The sequence below is a fragment of the Poecilia latipinna genome, unplaced genomic scaffold, assembly GCF_001443285.1.
Source record: "Poecilia latipinna isolate Pla-1442-1.1 unplaced genomic scaffold, P_latipinna-1.0 Scaffold3790, whole genome shotgun sequence".
Lineage (NCBI taxonomy): Eukaryota > Metazoa > Chordata > Actinopteri > Cyprinodontiformes > Poeciliidae > Poecilia > Poecilia latipinna.
The window spans coordinates 9,378-28,997 of NW_015116406.1; the positions used below are offsets into that span (position 1 = coordinate 9,378).

Below are 19,620 nucleotides of genomic sequence, written 5' to 3' on the forward strand. Positions count from 1 at the left end.
CTAGCCAAAGTGCTCCAAACTGAACTCTCATTACCCCTGCACTCTGTCTATCTGTGGACGGATTCTACTACAGTGCTGCAGTGGATCCAGTCCAGTTCCTGCAGGTACAAAGTTTTTGTTGGGACTCGGATTTGTGAAATACAGGAGTTGACCTCCTCAGAGCAGTGGGGGTATGTGAACTCTGATGAAAATCCAGCTGATGACATCACAAGAGGGAAATCGCTGTTAGAGCTCACCATCTCCAGCCGTTGGGCACAGGGCCCCCCCTTCCCCACACAGGCTCCTGACACCTGGCCGAAACCCCCGACAGAGTTCCCAGATTGTGGTAATGAAGAACTCAGAAAGACCGCTTTCTGTAGCTTCACATCTATATCTCAAAGTCTGCCAGATCCTACACAGAGTACATCGTTAGAGGACCTGGTTCTGGCCACCCACCAATCCCTGCATGGGGCGGCTGCCACCTCATTCACTGCTGCCGAGCGTCAAGAAGCAGAGACTCAGTTGCTTCGCTCTGCACAGAAGGACAGCTTCCCAGAAGAGGTCCAAGCCCTCCAAGCAGGTGACACTGTGCGCCCCAGCAGTCGCCTTAGTGCTCTTTCCCCTGAGTATGACAGCCTCAGTGGACTGATCAGAGTTGGAGGCCGCCTGCGCCAAGCTATAGATGTATACCCTGACAGCATCCATCCAGTTGTGTTAGCTCCTGATCATCCTCTGACTCGTCTCATCATAAAGCACGACGCTCAACTGCTTCACCCAGGTGCAGAGAGACTCTATGCAGAGATATGACACACCTATTGGATCCTCAGAGGTCAACAGGCCATTAAGAAACACCAGTACCAGTGCGTAGACTGTAGGAGATGGTGCGCCTCACCTTCCACACCAAAGATGGCTGACCTTCCCTCAGCTCGTTTGAGACTCTACAAACCCCCATTCTGGTCTACAGGCGTAGACTGTTTTGGACCGTACCTAGTTAAGATTGGACGTCGAAGAGAGAAACGCTGGGGGATCATCTACAAATGTCTGACCACTCGATGTGTTCACTTGGATCTCCTCCCTAGCCTCGACACTGACTCTTTCCTGATGTCATTACGCAGGTTTATTGCTCGCCGGGGAAAGCCATACGAGTTGTGGTCTGACAGAGGCACCAATTTCAGGGGAGGCCATAAAGAACTGCAGAGTGCCTTTGAAAACATGGCCCCAGTGTTGCAGCAACAGTTGGCCAAACAGACCATCAATTTTAACTTCAACCCGCCGCATGCTCCTCACTTTGGGGGAGCCTGGGAGAGGGAAATCAGGTCAGTCAAATCAGCTTTACAAGTTGTCCTGAAAGACCAAGTTGTGGCAGAGGAAGTACTTCTAACAGCTCTCATAGAGGTTGAAGGCATCCTTAACTCTAAACCTCTCGGTTATGCCTCCTCTGACGTGGCTGACCTGGACCCCATTACACCAAACCTTCTGTTAATGGGGCGGCGGGATGCAGGACTACCACAAGCAGTGTATGGTCCTCATGATGCCCTGTCCAAGAGAAGATGGCAACACAGTCAGGTCGTCAGTGACCATTTTTGGAAACGCTTCATCCAGGACTACCTTCCAGGACTTCAGTTACGACAGAAATGGAGGAAATCTACTGATAATACTGCTGTGGGACAAATTGTGATGATTGTTGATTCCAACCTTCCCCGAGGACTGTGGCCCGTCGGGACCATCACCAAGGTTTTCCCTGGGACGGATGGCGTTGTTCGAGCTGCTGAGGTGAAGGTCAAGGACAGCATCTACATTCGCCCGGTAACCAAACTGGTGGAGCTTCCGGAAGTGCCTGAAGATTTGGACCCTTCTTCTACCTAGTGGACTTTGTATGAGTGTATTTGTTTGCAAATACAGGGGCGGCTGTTAAAAGTCCACCTGTTCGTTTTAGCACTACAATACCCATAGTGCATCTGTTCGTTACCCATAGTGCATCTTTTCGTTTTTTTTTTCTTGTAGTTCGACTTTCATCTATACCAGTAAGTCATCGCTTCTTTCCTGTGCTTCTGTGGTTCGGTGGCATTAAAATCCATCACTAGAAAAATTCTGAGCTGCATGCTTATTCCTTCTGACCGAGGAAGATTCAATTGACGAGACATCCGGAATTAGCGCAAGCTAGCACGCAGTCTTTTACANCTCAGAAAATATTTATTAGAACAGAAGATATGAACTTTGATTTATCATCAATTATATATACCGTATTTTCCAGACTATCAGCCGTTACTTTTCCTTCGCTTTGAACCATGCGGCTCATAGCCCGGTGCAGCTTTTCTGTGAATTTTTCTTCAACCACCAGGGGGCTCTTTAGCAGGAAGTGAATCATTGGAAGTCAAAATTGGAAATCAAAGATGAACGTGCTAATTTTCATCTAGATCAGTGTTTCTTAACCCTGGTTCTCACTGCCCCCTTGCTCTGCATGTTTTAGATGTGGCTGTATTCCAGAATAGCTGATTCAAATGATTGCATGACCATCAAGTACTGCAGAAGCCTGTTAATCACCCAGAGAGACAATTCAGGTGTGTGGCCGAAGGGAAATACCTAAAACATGCAGGACAGGGGGCGGTGAGGACTAGGGTTGAGAAACCCTGATTTAGAATAAGCACAGCAGCAGACACAATGGAGAAATGTTTTCAAACTCATATGATGCTGCTTTTAAGTTGAGGGCTATTGATCTGGCACTCCAGGAGAGAAATAAAAAAGCTGCACGTAAGCTCAGCCTGAACAAAACCATGGTTTGGCTTTGAAGACGGAGCACTGCGTATATCCAACATTTATTTGGACGCAGCCCTCGACTGGGTCCATATGGAAAAAAAATAGAGCGGTGGAGATACCAGCCGCTTATAGCCCGGTGAGGCTTAGATATGTACGTTTCCAGTTTTTCTCAAATTTGTAGGTGAAGCTTATAGTATGGTGTACTCTACAGTCTGGAAAATACGGTAATTATTCACAGAAAATATCTATAATTAAAATACCCCAATTTCTCCAGTCTGCAGCCTTCAGTCTGTAGAAAACCACAGAGCTCCTTCAGTCCAGAATCTCCCAGGTTGGTGCTGATCAGGTCCAATCCTGTCAGATGGGTCGGGTTGGAGTTCAGAGCTGAGAACAGAGACGTCCAGCTGGTCTCTGACAACCTGCAGTCCTGCAATCTGAATAAAGAATGAAAGATGAGGTGAAGTCAACAGGATGCAGTTAAAACTGAAATATGAACAAATTAATAAGAAAAATGTAGAAAATTAATTTCCCTGAATATAAAAGAAACATGATGAACTGATTCTAACATCTGATCCAGTCAAACTGGTTTAAAGAGTCCAAACCAGCAGAACCAGTTCAACAGGAACAGTTTAACTGCTGATAAAAGTGACAGAGGACACAGATATGTGAAGTGTGGAAAGTGTGGAAGCCCCTACTGTATCAAATTACCATTGTAAGGTAAAAACCCAGCGCATACAGCGTTCATGTTTTTTTTTTTTTTTCATCCAGATGGCTTCCCGCGCCCCACCTGCAATGGCACGCCCCAAGCCCCCCTCCCTTAGGGGCGCGCCCCACAGTTTGGGAACCTCTGGATTAAAGTATGAATTAATGATTTTATTGTATAAATAGAGAAAACAAACCTCAGATTCTTCACTTTACTGACTGAACTCTGCAGGATCTCAGACAGATTCTTCATATCAGATTCTCCACCTTCCACTATGATGATCTGACTTATTTCCAGTTCAGTCAGATGTGAGTTGGACTTCAGAGCTGAAGCCACAACGTCACATTCAGCCTTTTGGATCTCACAGCCACCAAGTCTGTGATGAGAGAAGAAATAAATTCAGTTCTAATGAAATCAATCTGGATCATAAACAGACTAAAATATGATAACAGTGATGTCATCATGATGTCATCATCTGATCAACATCTGATCTTCAGTTTACTGAATTTGAGCCGACAGAGAGTCTGTGCAGCTCCTGACTAAAGTCCAGGTTCTGGTTCTGGTTTTGGTACAGGCTTCATGTCCTCAGACCTTCAGCTCAGTCAGATGTTGAAGATCTTCTATCATCTGTGAAGGAAAGTTCAGTTTCTCTGCAGCATCAGAGCCTCAAAGGAGCTGCAGCAGCTGATGAAGAGGCTGACTGAGCTGAATGAAGGAAACTACTGGAGACGATGGAGAGGAGGAGGAACTGCTCACAGCTCTGACAAGTCACACTGACTTGGACTAGACCGTTTGGCTCCTTGAGATCTTCCACCAAGCAGGAAGTGAGTTATAAATGAAGTGAGCAGAGCAGGAAGTCCAGCCTGCTGTGGACCTCTGGCATCTCTGGGTTTGTTTAGCCCATATCTGCTGCTGCAGCATCTAGAATCCTCCTCATCATTAATAATAGTAGTATATTCTATAGAAACATGGCTCCCAGCAGCAGATTATTAAATGCTGCCACAGAGGAAACTGGGAGCAGACCAGACACATGATGCTCCCAGTTGTGTCTCCGTTCATCTGCTGGATTTGATGCTGTAACAAAGTAGAAAGTGGACAGTCGTCAACCTGCTTCAGCTAAAAGCTGCAGATTGGCTTTGGATTCAGATTAACGTGGATCATCAGATACAACAGGAAAGGGTCTGTGGCCCAGGCTGAACCCTCAGCTCCACTGTGGTGTTTTTATTGAGCCATCAGAGAACAAGAACATTATGGGAGGAACTATTAAAGGCACCAGACCTGACGATGAGCTGCTAACAATGAGCTGCTAACGCTAACTGACCCAGAATCAGTCGACCTAATCTTGTCTTTGTACTCAGGACATTCAGTCCTGAGTACAAAGTACATTAATCTGGTTCTTTCATTTAACTATGAACAGTCACTAAGGCCACCTCCATTGATGTGGTGTTTGGGGGGGCAGCATCTGCGCCTCCAGTTTGCCTCCTGCTGCAGTGTGGCCAGTTTCCACACTAGGTCTTGATCTTTTTAGTGTGAATGCTATAGGTACCATTGACGTCGACTTTTCTGGTTGTTCCATACATTTCGTTGCGCTTCTTCTCCTGCATATTTCGTGCTATTTTCAACTTTTATACTTGGTCTCCCAATGCTGGCTATATCTCTTGTGTTCATAACCTTCATACTTTTTGCAATATTCAGCTTTTTATGAATTTTTTTCGCCATGGGGGAAACGGCTCCATCCTGTGGCAGAATTCAGAATTACAATATAAAATGTCTGCGTTTCAGAGTGGATGTTTCAGGTCCTGCCTATTAATGAAAATCAATCATCCAGTTTCAGGGCTGTCATGGAGGACACAAGGCAGCGGCCATTTTGAAGTTGGGCAGTTTAACAGCTTTTATGCTGTTTAACACCTGGGAATAATTTGAACTTTTGACATTGCTTTTATTGTGCTGCATGTATCATGTTTTTTGTATTCACCGTGCTAAACGATGCCTCCAAACAAATCTTGATATCTGAGAAACCATAAAAGGTTTGGATTTCATTCACCCACCGTTTTTAAACAGAAGGAATAGAGGAACGTTTCTGTTCTTTTCAAATTTTAGGTTTTACATGTTTCTTTTTTCTTTCTTTATTTTTTTTTTTACATTGCATGGAATATATTACTATAATGCTAGTGGTAGCCTATTTGCTATCATTATTATTTTAGCTAGTTTTAGCTTTTTAGCTAATTTTTGCTTTTACCTGGGTTTTCACACTGCATGGACTTACATTTCTGCAAGTCTTCAGCAATGTGCTTTAAATGCTTATGACATTTTCATCAAAGCCTTCAGCATTGAGCATTAAATATTCACACTTGCATTTTCATAGGAAATGCACACTTTCTAGTTGAACTATGTTCTTTAAGCAGTTCCTCTTATTCCTTTTTTACGTCTTTTTGATTCTTTATATAAACTATTTATTTGGGCTGACATTGTTTTTCTTTTGTTGTATTAGGTTCAAGGTTGTCACATTTATTAATGTGCCTTGGTAATGTAATGTTTATCAGAAAGATTAGTGGAGCTGCTTGTTAAAAGTCCACCTGTTCGTTTTAGCACTACAATACCCATAGTGCATCTGTTCGTTACCCATAGTGCATCTTTTCGTTTTTTTTTTCTTGTAGTTCGACTTTCATCTATACCAGTAAGTCATCGCTTCTTTCCTGTGCTTCTGTGGTTCGGTGGCATTAAAATCCATCAATAGAAAAATTCTGAGCTGCATGCTTATTCCTTCTGACCGAGGAAGATTCAATTGACGAGACATCCGGAATTAGCGCAAGCTAGCACGCAGTCTTTTACACTGCTAATAGAAAATTAGCTTGATAGCAACCTGGAACAGTCCAGTTCAAGGAAACTGAGTTTAAACTTTAAATGAGTTGATTCTCATGGTTGGCTCTTTATATTTCTGAGGTGTTTTTGGCTTCAAAACGTTGTGTTTGATAACGTTTGATAACAATAATTAAAACGTCTCAATGTTTGACATTGTCTAGCAAAATGTTTTTACGTCAGGCTACAAAGCTGCTACATCGATGAGCTGCTCTATGCTGTAGTTGGAGATATGTTGTTTGCTCCTGAGCAGAATCATTTTGTGGCTAAAACAAACATTATTTTTACATCAACTTCCAAGTTACGTGAAACTTCTGTTAAAATCATTTGAAGGCTCAGAATCAGTCCATTACTGGTACTAATCCACATTCTCAGGGGAGAAAGACTCACCTCGTATAAATTAACCTTTTAGCTATTGTACTAATGCTTAAGAGAAATTTATTTATCTAATTTATTTAATACAATTTATTTAATCAAAGAAAATCATGAAAATGTGTGTAAGGCTGCACCGATTGCAGTTTTCTGACCGATTCCTGGTTACTGATATTTGAAAAGCCTGACTTGTCGATTTTGATTTTGGCCAACATGATTTTTTTTTGTCTGAAATGTTGCTAAATATGGCAAGAAAGTCACTGAGTTGCAACAGTGGGGTGAATATTGTTAACTGTAAACGTTCAGACCTGATCTGGTCAGTCAAACCTCTCAGAGCAAAAGAGGACAGAGGCTGATTTATAAACCTTTGCTGACAAAGATAAGATGAGGGGATAAGATGGGCTTCATATGTAAATATCAGCCAATCATGATTCAAAAAAATTAAGAAAATCGGCTCCCAGAAATCAACTGGTCCATAAATCAGTTGGCCAATAAATGTATCCTATATAGAGACTGATTTGCATTAAGACTTGCTGCTGATAAAAATATATTGGAAGTAATTAAATGTCTACCTGAACTTGGTGCCAAACATCTGATCAATGTAATTACCTCTTTTTATTGTGAAGGTACTCACTTTGGGTTTTACAATTATCATTTAATTGTCTGGACTATTTCTTTTGTTACTTTATATTTTGCTATTTGTGCAGTTTTAGAAATATAAACCATTCAAACTCTCACTAACAAAAATTGCAGAGCATTCAGTTGAACAAAAACAATTAGCAATTTTTGTTTGTGAGAGTTTGAATGGTTTATATTTCTAAAACTGCACAAACAGCAAAATATAAAGTAAAAAAAAAGAAATAGTCCAAAGGATGAAGGAAGTAGTTAAAGACCAAAAACATCCAGAATCAACTTTAAGAAAGAAGAAGAAACAGGAGGACAATAGTGCTGAATCAGCATTCACACAATGAAAACATCTGGACTCACCGAGCCTTTCTGCAGTTCCTCACAGCTGGAACCAGTCTCAGTCGTCCTGATTCTGATGTGTTGTACTTCTCCAGGTCCAACTCATCCAGAACCTCTGACATCTGCAGCATGAAGGCCAGAGCTGAACAGTCAGTCACTGAGAGCTCCTTCCCTGAATCCAGCAGCCGTTGGATCTCCTGATAAAATGAGACGTCGTTCATCTCCATCAGACAGTAGAAGATGTTGATGCTTCTGCCAGCAGAGATTCTATCAGTGTTCATCTCCTTCAGGTTGGTGATGATTCTCTGGATGGTTTCTGGACGGTTCTCTGTCTGACCCAGCAGATCCTCTAAGAGTCTCTGGTTGGACTCCACAGTGAGACCATGAAGGAAGCGGACAAACAGGTCCAGGTGGCCATTTTTACTGCTGAGGGATTTCTCCATGACTTTCTTCATGAACTCACCCAAAGAAATGAAAAAATAATATTTTCCCAGCAAACTCTTGATCATTTTTGTTTTCCTCCAGCTGGTGAAGCAGTGGAGCATGTAGACGGCAGCCAGAAACTCCTGGATGCTCAGATGAACAAAGGAGTAGACGGAGATGTTCCGCCTTCCTCTTTCCCTTTTAAACATCTGAGTGAAAACTCCTGAGAACAACGCAGCATCTTTGATGTTGATGCCGCAACGTTTGAGGTCTTTGTCATAGAAGATCAGGTTTCCCTTCAGCAGCTGATCAAAAGCCAGACTTCCTAGAGACTCAATCAGCTTCCTGTTCTCTGGATCTTCAGCTTTTCCACTATACTTGTCCTCCTTAACTGTGAGTTGAACCAGCAGGAACTCTATGTACATCTCAGTCAGGGTCTTGGGCAGCTCTCCTCCCTCTCTGGTCTTCATCACATCCTCCAGAACTTTAGCAGTGATCCAGCAGAAAACTGGGATGTGACACATGATGTGGAGGGTTTTTGATACCTTGACGTGGGAGATGATCCTGCTGGCCTTCTCTCCATCATCTCTGAATCTCTTCCTGAAGTACTCCTCCTTCTGGGGGTCAGTGAACCCTCTGACCTCTGTTACCATGCCAACACACTCAGCAGGGATCTGATTGGCTGCTGCAGGTCGTGTGGTTATCCAGAGGAGAGCAGAGGGAAGCAGTTTCCCCCTGATGAGGTTTGTCAGCAGAACATCCACTGAGCTGGACTCTGTAGCATCAGTCAGGATCAGATTATCATCAAAGTCCAGAGGAAGTCGACTCTCATCCAGACCATCAAAGATGAACAGAACCTGGAAACTTTCAAAGCTGCTGATTCCTTTGGTTTTAGAAAATAATTTATGAATAAGTCCTAATAAGCTGAACTTTTCTTCTTTCAGTACATTCAGCTCTTTGAAAGTGAATGGAAATATGAATTCAATGTCTTGGTGGGTTTTGCCTTCAGCCCAGTCCAGAGTGAACTTCTGTGTTAACAGTGTTTTCCCAATGCCAGCCACTCCCATGGTCATCATTGTTCTGATTGGTTGATTTCTTCCAGGTGGGACTTTAAAGATGTCTTCTCTTCTGATTGCTGTTTCTTGTTTCCTGCATGCTGTTTCAATCTGTCTGACCTCATGTTCCTGGTTGACCTCTCTAGTTAACCCCTCTGTGATGTGGAGCTCTGTGTAGATCTGGTTCAGAACAGTTTCACTTCCATATTCAGCGATGCCTTCATAGAGACCTTGGAATTTCATTTTCAGATACTCTTTAAGCTCCTGTTGACACCGAATATCAAAATCTGAAAACAAAGAACACACAAGAGGAAATACTTCAGCTAAATATCAGGAATAAAATAATTTTTAATGTTGTCAGAAGACGTTTATACGGAGCCCTCCAGGGGACATTGGGAAATTTTTTTCTTTTGCGTTCCCCCACAATAATCTACTGATCAGTTCATGCAGCATAACTGATTACTGTAAGCCTTTCTTACGGTGGCAGCTGTACTTTCTGCTTTAATACAATGTTATTTAAGGTTGTTCCATGAATGTTAATATCTCTTTGTGAAATATCTGGCGTTTTATATCTTTTTCTTTAGTACAGAAAGGCACAACAAACCTATAATATAAACAGAAACTTTCTGTAAGTAGGAAAGAAATAAAAATACATCCAAACTATTTGGACTATTTCTGAGTTATTATCACAGGTAATAAGTCATCTGCTCTGTTCTTCGCAGGAGGACGCACTTTCTCTGTCTCCCTGTCCTCCATATCTTCCCTGCTCAGCGTCTGTGTCCTGTGTTTTCAGAGTCTCTTTCTGAATAGCTTACAAAGTTGCAAATTATGGATCTGGTCAGCTGGTCTTTCAATGCAATTGATACCATTTTTTCCACTTGGAAACCCGGCAAAGGGGAACCCTTGTGTCCCGACGGGACATTCTTCGCTGGATTTGGATTCTACATGGAAGTGGAAGACTGTGTCTGACGATGCTGTCAGTTGAGGACATTGAAGATCTGTACATGATTGGATTTATGATAACAGACTTTCTGCTTGTTGGAGTTGGTTGAAACCTGGCTTATCGGAAATTTTGGAAGATACTGGCGGCAGTTTTGGCAACTTTGAGGCTGCCGGGTGCAGTTGATGGGATCTGCAGAGCGATCAACACTCAGACTGAGATGATACGGGAGCTGAGCCGCAGACTGGGTGCGATCCTGGAACAGGACCGTGGCCGAGCAGCAGATCTCGGACTCAGAGTGAATATGGTGTGACCTTGGAGAACGTTGTTCGCTTGGATCAGGCGATAGACCCTAAATTCGGCTGTTTGGATTTGCCACTGAGAAGCACCTGCAAGACTTTCAAGGAAGGCATTAAATGAATGTCAGCCTAACCTAACCAAATTGTTGCTATCAGAATCTGGCTCCCTGGGCTGGCCTTAGCTGGCCAGCTATCCTCCCCTGGTTGTTATGTCTAAAGAAGGCTCTTTTCTGCTGTCCCCCTCCTCTCTGGACATCTGTGGCCCTGAACTGTTTACGCTGTGTGTGAACCCGACGCTATATTCACAGACAATCACGGACAAATGATTGTCTGTGCTTCAGTTAGGGTTAATGGTCTGACACACACATTACTCACGTGAGACCCATTTGCACATCATACCTCCTCCTTGTACCCGGCTTGCTTTGTCTACAGTATATGTGTTTATATGTGCTTAAGTGCCGAGGTTTTTTCTTCATCTCAAGCTCTGCCCTGCAAAGAGCAGAGTGTGAGACAGGCTGTTTTTCCTCTCCTTACCTTACCGGATGTTTTTTCTTATTTTTTCTATTTCCTCCTGCAAGGGCGGTGCCTGTTGGGCTGCGAGGCCTCAGCCAACTATCCCCTCATCCCATTCCCCCCCTCGTGTTGTTGCATCACGAGACGCAACAACAAAGACAACAAAACTGCAATTTTGTTGTCTTTCTGACAATGACAATAAATTCTTCTGATTCTGATAGTTTTGATTGTGTCTCTGTTGTGATCGTCTGAATGGTTTAAAGGGCTGCTGTGAGTGCCGTTCCATCTGAGGCTTAACAGACATAAACATGCCTTAAATAAATCGATTTTCAATCAGTTTTTGCACCAAAGAGTTAATAATAATAAACAAAATTTCTCTGAGGCTCTCTAAGAGCCATATGAATGAAATAAGTAATTATTTATATGACAGGAGCACAAGGCTTTGACACTTGAGTGGTGGGTGTGTTGATGTGGGCGTGACGTCATCAAGTATGAATGGGAAGGTTACTGGGAGGAAGCGGGTGATCGGGGTAGTCAGTCCTCGCAAAATTTGGAGCAAGATAGTCACAATGGAATAAATCGATAATTATGACAGAACAAAGAAAAGGTTTGGAGTTGATTGAGACACGGACAGATGAGATTCCCCTAGTTAACCCAGTGCGGCCCTCTACCACCTGTCGTGTATTATAATAATAAAACGTGTTTATTATTATTAACTCTTTGGGGCAAAAAAAAACCTGATTGAAAGTAGATTTATTTACTGCATGATTATGTCTGTTAAGGCTCTGACACTGAACGGCACTGACAGCAGCCCTTTAAACCATTCAGACAAACACAACACAGACACAATCAGATGACTGATTACCCCGATAATAACTCAGTAATAGTCCAAATAGTTTGGATGTATTTTTATTTCTTTCCTACTTACAGAAAGTTTCTGTTTATGTCATAGGTTTGTTGTGCCTTTCTATCCTAAAGAAAAAGATATAAAACGTCAGATATTTCACAACGAGATATTAACATTCATGGAAAAACCTCACATAACCTTGTATTAAAGCAGAAAGTATGGCGGCCACCAAAAGAAAGTCTTACAGTATCAATTATGCCGCATGAACTGATCAGTAGATTATTGAGAGGGAACGCAAAAGAAAAAAATTCCCCTTATCCTCTCGAGGGCTCAGTAGTTTGCATTTACAAATGAATGAAGTAAAAATTCAACAAAACAGAAAAAAATCAACAGAAAAAAACATTTATTCGCATCTAAAGAAGAAAGTTATTCCAACATCAGTCCAAAGACAAAGGGACAAAATTTGAGACTCAGTTTCTTGAGCTCACAGAGGTGACGGATAATAGAAAATTCAATTAATCAGACATGTTTCCCCCAGAGTGACCTCTGACCTTTGAGCTTCAGAGATCTATCCAAGTCAGTGTTTGTCAACCCTGGTCCTCAGGCCCCCCTGTCCTGCATGTTTTAGGTGTTTCCCTTCTGCCACACACTTGCATTGTATCTCTGGGTGATTAACAGGCTTCTGCAGTACTTGATGGTCATGCAATCATTTGAATCAGCTGTTCTGGAATAGAGGCACATCTAAAACATGCAGAGCAGGGGGGCGGTGAGGACCAGGGTTGAGAAACACTGATCTAATTGTTTAACTTGAAGTTGCATTTTTTTAGTATTGTTTGCAAGCTGGAAACAAAGAACCAAACTGGCCACCTTATTAGGTACACCTGTCCAGTTACATGTTAATGGTTGAAGGTGATTGGAAGGCAGCAGGAGCTGAGATGAAATCTTGTTACAGCCAAACCACAACACATGGAACCATGAAAGGATCTGAGATTAGTTGCAATAATAAACTTTGTCTGAGAAATATTTATTCAGATGTGAAAACAAAATCTGACTTAAAATCTGAATAGTTCTATTTACATTTTGTGGAACAGGAAATTACACTCATGTTTTTGTCTGAGGTTTTTTTGTCATTTCTTTAAGTAATTCTTGGTGCAGCGTCCCCCACTGACGATTAGGGAAGCATGTTTTTCAACTAGTTTGGATTGTTTGACTCAGTGCAATGTGAATGAGAAATGCAGCAGCTGAAAATGTAACAAATGTTGCAATTTTGGTCCCAATAAAATGAGTTTAGTGGACTATCATGTGTGGAAAAAAGCATTAAGATCAAAGATTTACAAATGTCCTATTGCATATTTTCTTACCCTCCTCTGATTTTCTATCTAGCCTTTTGGCTTTGAACGTATTAATCGTCTGTCCTGTAACAAAGCTGACACCACTGACCAACTTTCTATGGTTGCATATGTTCATCACTTATGGGAAGATTTACATCATGGCTATCTAAATATATTCCAGATTTTAATTTGTCGCTCTGAAAAACAGGAAGCAATAAAGAAGAGAGAAATGATGCAGCTGTGCTCAGAGTTCTGTCGGAGCAAACATGAAAGACCAAACTACATAATATTAGCTATTTTTCATTTGGATTTAAAAGAAATAAAGTTCATGTGTAGTTATTTGTTTACATATTTTGCCTGCATTGCCTAAATTCATAAAGTTGCACAATTAAAAAAAATAATAATAAAGTGCCAGAATTTATTTGTATTTAATTGTATAGAAGAATAATCAGCTGATCTGAGTCTTTATTATTATGTTTGGGCCAACAATTAATTTCACAAAGGCAAACTGAAATATTTGGGTTTATTTTAGTCCATCACAACGAGAACCTTGAGGTTCTCCATTGCTGACTGTCACTGAAAACATCAGAGGAGAGTTAACTACAGCTGCTGCTCATTTAATAGTAAATCTACAGAAACATTCATTTTATCTCTGTTGGGTACACAAGCTGCACAACATTATATTGTGGAGCGTCATTCCAGGTGAAAACGATCCCATCATAATCCAAGTTTACCCATCAAATTTTAAACTTAACATGTCACAATAATTGCATATTCAATTGCTGGAAGAAGAATCCATATTGTGTCATCAAACATCAAGCAGATTAATATATTTAACTTTTTCTCTGCTACAAGTTTTGAAATCAGAAAATATTTGAAAGGGACAAATTTATTTATCATTTCCAGTTGACTCAAAGAAAGAAGAGGCTGTAAAAGCAGCTTTAATGAACTGTGTGTCTCACCTGGACCAAAGGAGTCAGAGGACAAACCCAGCTGGTTGGACAGAGTCGGATCGATGTGATGAAGACGTTGGATCATCAGTCTGCAGGCTCTCTGTCCTTTCTTCATCACAGCATCTATGGTGTTGCGGGCCTTGTCTGCTCTGATTGGGTTCTTCTGCAGTATTTCCTCTATCTCCATGTAATTAAAGACACGATCTGATAGAAGGTCATCAAGGAGCTGTTTCAGGATTTCCTCAGAAACTCTCTCCACAAACTTAACTCGAACATCTGAAAGTTTTTTCTCTGTAGGCAGAAACAGAAACAAGATTCATTCAAACTGATGTCTGAGAGAAAAACTTGATGAAGATCAACTATTCATGTTGCTCCATCCAGAGATTCAGTCTGTTGATCAGCTCTTCAGGTCTAAACCTGTTGTTGTTTCTGCCTCATATCTGAGTGACGACCACTGATTCTGTTTTGTAATACTTCATTTCTGCTTATGATCACTTACCGAAATCCTGCTGGACTTCCTGCTCTGCCATCTTTTATCTGGAAAACATGAAGATTCTTAATGTTTTTATTTCATAAACACTTTAATTTGCTCTTAAGAAGTTGGAAAGGAACATAAACATACCAGATTAAACATGGAAAAATCTAATTTAAAAACAGACTTACACCCAACCAGACAAACATACTATGAAAGCTGTAATATGTGTTATATAAACTGACTACATAAAAACATTTAAATCTGAGACAATTTATCACGCTTTACTTCATTAGGGATTCTAAGTGCAGTAAGCTCTCACTAGTCTAGCCCCTTAAAACTCTTTGTACGTGACACATTTCTTAAAAGAAAGAAGCCTTGAATCCACCGTTTATGTTTACTGTAAGTCTTTATGGGACTTAATAAAAAGGAAATAAAAACGATTTGTTTCAAAACAAATAAAGTGACGGTCAAAAGATTGTGTAACTCTCAAGATGCCAGACTTCTACAATGAGCAAGTGCTTCGATCCTTTATTAACCAATTAGTCAAAAAGTCAATCAAAAGGCACCACGCAATCAGCTTAAACAAGTTATAATTACAAATAGAGTAACAAATGAAAAACATCATACTGTATGAAGTCTCTAAAATGTATATATGGCTCCTAGAGGGACAATGTTTCTTTAAGTATCAGTGCAGACTGTCAATCATTCTAGGATCTGATTTCCTTCAGGCTGAAATGAAAATATCTAAATCCTGCTTCTTGTTATCTGACTGTAATATGTTGCTCCTATCACTAGGTGGCAGCATCAGCTGCAGAAAGCTCCTCCTGTTTAGCATCTTTATGATCCTGGATCTCTGAAGTGACATAGCTTCATACGGTCACTGCAGTACTCCAAGTCAGTGTCAAAACTGCGCAGTCTTTTATGCATGAGGCCCCTGGTCCCTGATATCATAACTAAAGCTGTTCATCTGGATCTTCTGTCACTTTGGACCAAAACGCCCACAGTGTTTATTTAAGTTTTTTTTTTTTTTTTTGCACTAGTTGCTTTTATTTGACAATCATCCAACAGGAAGTGGACAGAGAGGAGGACAGACAAAGGACGTGAGGACAGTCCAACTCAGGACTGCAGTGGTCTATACAGTCTCTAGGGGGCGCCACTGTAACCGCTTCACCATCCGAACCCTATTGTGGTAAACTTTAGTTTATAGTTCCACTTTGGTAAATAATTTATATTTTTATAGAATTTTAACTGTCTGACAAACTCACCTAGTTCATCTTGGAAAAATCAGTTTAGTGACGTGATTGAGACGAGAGACTAGGATGGAAAAGTTACTACAGAGTAAAGAGTCAACTAGTTGCTGCAACATCCAGTTCAGAGACAATCTGAGTCGTTGCTCCTCACATTGTTGCTGGTTTTTGTTTTCATTTTCATCATTTTTCATTCAAACTGATTTACTGACCAACATCCTTCATGTTTAACTTTAAATTAATATGGAAGAAATTTAAGTTACTTTTGATCAAACACTGAAGATCAACCAGTTAATATCATTTATATTTTATTTCTATAGTTTCACATGAACCAGATAGAAACTGGTTTCTTACTTTCTGTCTGAGGGTCCAGGTTTGTTACTGAACTCTGGAGGTTCTGGTCTGGACCGGTCTCTCCTCACAGACGGACAGATCCATGGTCTTCCATCTTCTGACTGAATTCATGGATCTTCATTTCGTCTCCCAGCCCGACTCTCTGCTCCTCAAACTGAGCAGGAAAACAATTAAAATGTTCAGGAAACGGATTTAATGTCAAATAGAACCTGAGACAGAATTTGTTCTCCTCTAATCCTCGTCTTCATGACTTGATCTAACTGGTTAATCCTCCAGAATCAGCAGCAGCTACTGGTTCTGGTAACTGGTGACGGAGCATTAAATTTTCCTCCTTATGGTTTTGCTCATATTTTCTCCCAGAAAGAGTGAAGCTGGTCTCCATGTTGGATCCAGTTCAATATGGACCTGATTCACCAGAACCGCTGCTTTGTCTTCCTGTTTGCCTGCAGAACCACTGGGTTTGGTTCTGATTCTTCACTCTGGTGTGGACTGGGATGATGGGCTCAACCGGAGCAGCAGGTGATGCAGAAAACCCGGTTGGGACCTGGAGATGTGGTTAAACTCCACATTCCACAACTTCCAGTCAGATTTCTACTGCTCTATTTTGCAGAGCTTAGCAGGTAAAATACAGTAGGAAATCCAGCAAAACAGAAAAAAATACAGAAGTTGTGAAAATCTTTAAATCCTTGAATCACATTTAATTATCTTACCTAAAACTGTGGTTGAGTGAACTTTTTAAATGCAAGCAGACGGAGGGAGAGGCCCACACCACATAGAAATCCCTTTCCTGGGTTCATCCATTCAGTCTTTGAGTAAATTACTTGGCAAAAATCCAATTTCCCCCAGTGGACAAATGTAGCCCCAAAAACCAAATAAAAAAAATTCTTCAACTTGTTCTTGACAAAACCTGAGAAAGTTCTTGGCTCCAACAAAAAGAAACCCTCAGTGTGAAGCAGCAGCCTGGAGAGTAAATCCAGAATGTGAAGCTGTTGGCTGGTGGTTCATCAGGGCTGCAGTTCTTCTCTCCAAACCCTGAAGGTCGTCACCATCTCTTCTCCATGTGAACACAAAGACTGTACCGAGACAGAACCCCGAACATCAGCCAGTGGTTCTGCTTTATGCTGCTTTGCCTACGTAGCTTTTCCCATGAACTGATAAAGTCACCCCTCTTTACTGGAAGATTCCTCTTTTTGCTGTTGAAATTGTTGTGAAAGATTCTTCACTGTCCACAATAATTTCCTCTTTTCTCACATTTCTGTTCTGTTCCTCATCTTAGTGATTAATATGTTTTAGACATTTGAAATCAAAACATCATTTAAATAACAAAGAATTACTTTGTACATCACATTTCTTCCCAAGTATTGATATCATTGTTCAATATTAATTCATTATATTTGAAGCATTCACTAGTTATCAAAAATCATCTGACTGCTAACAATTATAACTTGTCAGTTATATAATCAGTACAGTTTAGATCAACTGTCCATTATAACATTTCCATGTTTATGACTTCTTATGATTAAACATAGAAAAATATTAAAACATATTTCATAAGACAAAACAGTTTAGCACCTTTGGTGTTGGTACTAAAGTCTCATCCTGTTGGTTTTAGATGTTTCCTTGTGTTACCAGTTTTGGGTTCATTTCTAAAAGCCTAATCATGATCTGGTTCTACCAACTAGTCTTTGTCTTAAGGGGTCTAGAGATAAATGTCCCTGTTAATCTGTCAGTCTTATGTCTCATCACTGCAAATAAATCTAGATATTAACAACCTGCTGCCTCTACTTCTGTAAACTTCAGTCTTTCACTGTTAAGAATGAATCATCAACATGTAATAAATCTTATAATCCTAGATTATTTATTTCATATCAGGAATTTTTTTTTTGTTTTTGTTTTATTAAAACCATCTAATTGTCAAATCTGGTTTTATTCCTCATACCTTTCTTGCATCATCCTAACATCAAGTATCGTCATAACACATTTATAATGTCTAAATCAGTGGTTCTTAACCTTTTTTGAGTTATCAAACCCACCAGTTTCATATGCGCATTCACTGAACCCCTCTTTCGTGATAAAATATTATTTTTTTCCCTCCCAAATTCAAGACATATGGATGACCCAACTAGAGCCTAGTTGGGTCACCCCAAGATCACTAAGTCTTCTTAAAAGGTGGAGTCTCTGAGACAGTTCTTCAAAATATACTCGGTGTTTTTAGCAAAGTTGAGTTGACTGTCCAGGAACGACCCAAGGTATTTAAAATTTGCCACAGTTTCAACAGGTTGGCCATCGAAAGAAACTGGAACCACTTTAAGGTCTTTAGATCATTTAATTAGCTCTACATTCTTAAGAGAATGAAAAATTAATAATAAATAATAAAGACTTTGTGATATTCTGATTTAGTAATGTAATTATATTAGTTGTGTTACCACCCCCACGCCACTAGTCGCAGTACCAACCCCGAAAAGATGCGACTAAGGAGCAGATTTAGAAGTACACCGAAAGCTACAGAACTTAGTAAAAACGGTGAGTTTTGCTGAAGTAATTAAAGACACAAGTTCAAATCCATGCTGAGTGTAGCTCCTTCAATCACTGCTCCTCCGCAGCTCTGATTGGCTCAGCAATGTAACGTGATCCTCTGCAGCAAGTGATGGCAAAGCGGGGCGTCATCACGACTTTACACAGGTGTGTCTTTACCTCCGCGGCAGAGGCTCCGCCGAACCCCTGAGACCGACTCACCGAACCACTGGGGTTCGATCGAACCCAGGTTAAGAACCACTGATCTAGATTATATGTAGAGGTAGCATTGATGTTTGGTTCTGCTGGGTACCAACTCATGAAGGGGTAAAAGGAAATGAAAAGCCAGATAAATTAGCAAAAAGGGCATTAGAAGTGGCAATAACGATTATAATTCCTTTTGGGAAAGGGAAATAATTTATTAAGAGTAAAGAAATGGGGAAAATGAAAAAAAAAAAGAATTAAGATTGCGATAATGTCATTGTGGTTTATTTGTGGTCTCTTGCTGCCATCTGCTAGACAAATTAGAGTAAAAATAAGAGCTTTCATTTGTCTTCTGTATTTTACGGAAGAGGATTAGGGCCAAGGGGAAAAAAAAATTAGAATTCTGACTGAATTCTAATTTTTTTATTTACATTAGTTTATGCAAACAATACTGTCACACTAAATGTCCCAGTTCTGGAGAAACTCCCTTTATTCCACATAAAGATTTAAATTGATCTGAATTCATGATCCCTTTGTTCATGACTGGATCTAACTGGTTCATCCTCCAGAATCTGGTTCTGGTAACTGGTGACAAAGCTTTAAGTTTTCCTCCTGATGGTTTTGTTCATATTTTCTCCCAGAAAGAGTGAAGCTGGTCTCCATGTTGGATCCAGTTCAATATGGACCCAATCTACCAGAATCGCTGCTTTGTCTTTCTGTCTGCCTGCAGAACCACTGGGTTTGGTTCTGATTCTTCACTCTGGTGTGGACTGGGATGATGGTGACTGGAGCTGCATGCTAAGGCTAACTGGGAGCTCTGGGCTCAGCT

General features: G+C 40.8%; 1 protein-coding gene across 1 annotated transcript; it reads right to left on the reverse strand.

Moving 5' to 3' along the window:
- Nucleotides 1–2,968: 2,968 nt before the first annotated feature.
- On the reverse strand, nt 2,969–17,289 carry LOC106941651 (protein NLRC3-like). The gene is made up of 6 exons (XM_015024722.1): nt 16,784–17,289; nt 14,497–14,534; nt 14,007–14,288; nt 7,658–9,401; nt 3,636–3,815; nt 2,969–3,170 (listed from the first exon to the last, which is right to left on the reverse strand). Exons 2-6 carry the CDS (start codon nt 14,525–14,527, stop codon nt 2,969–2,971), a joined length of 2,439 nt encoding a protein of 812 aa, XP_014880208.1. The 5' UTR covers nt 14,528–14,534; nt 16,784–17,289.
- Between the last annotated feature and the right edge of the window lie 2,331 nt (nt 17,290–19,620).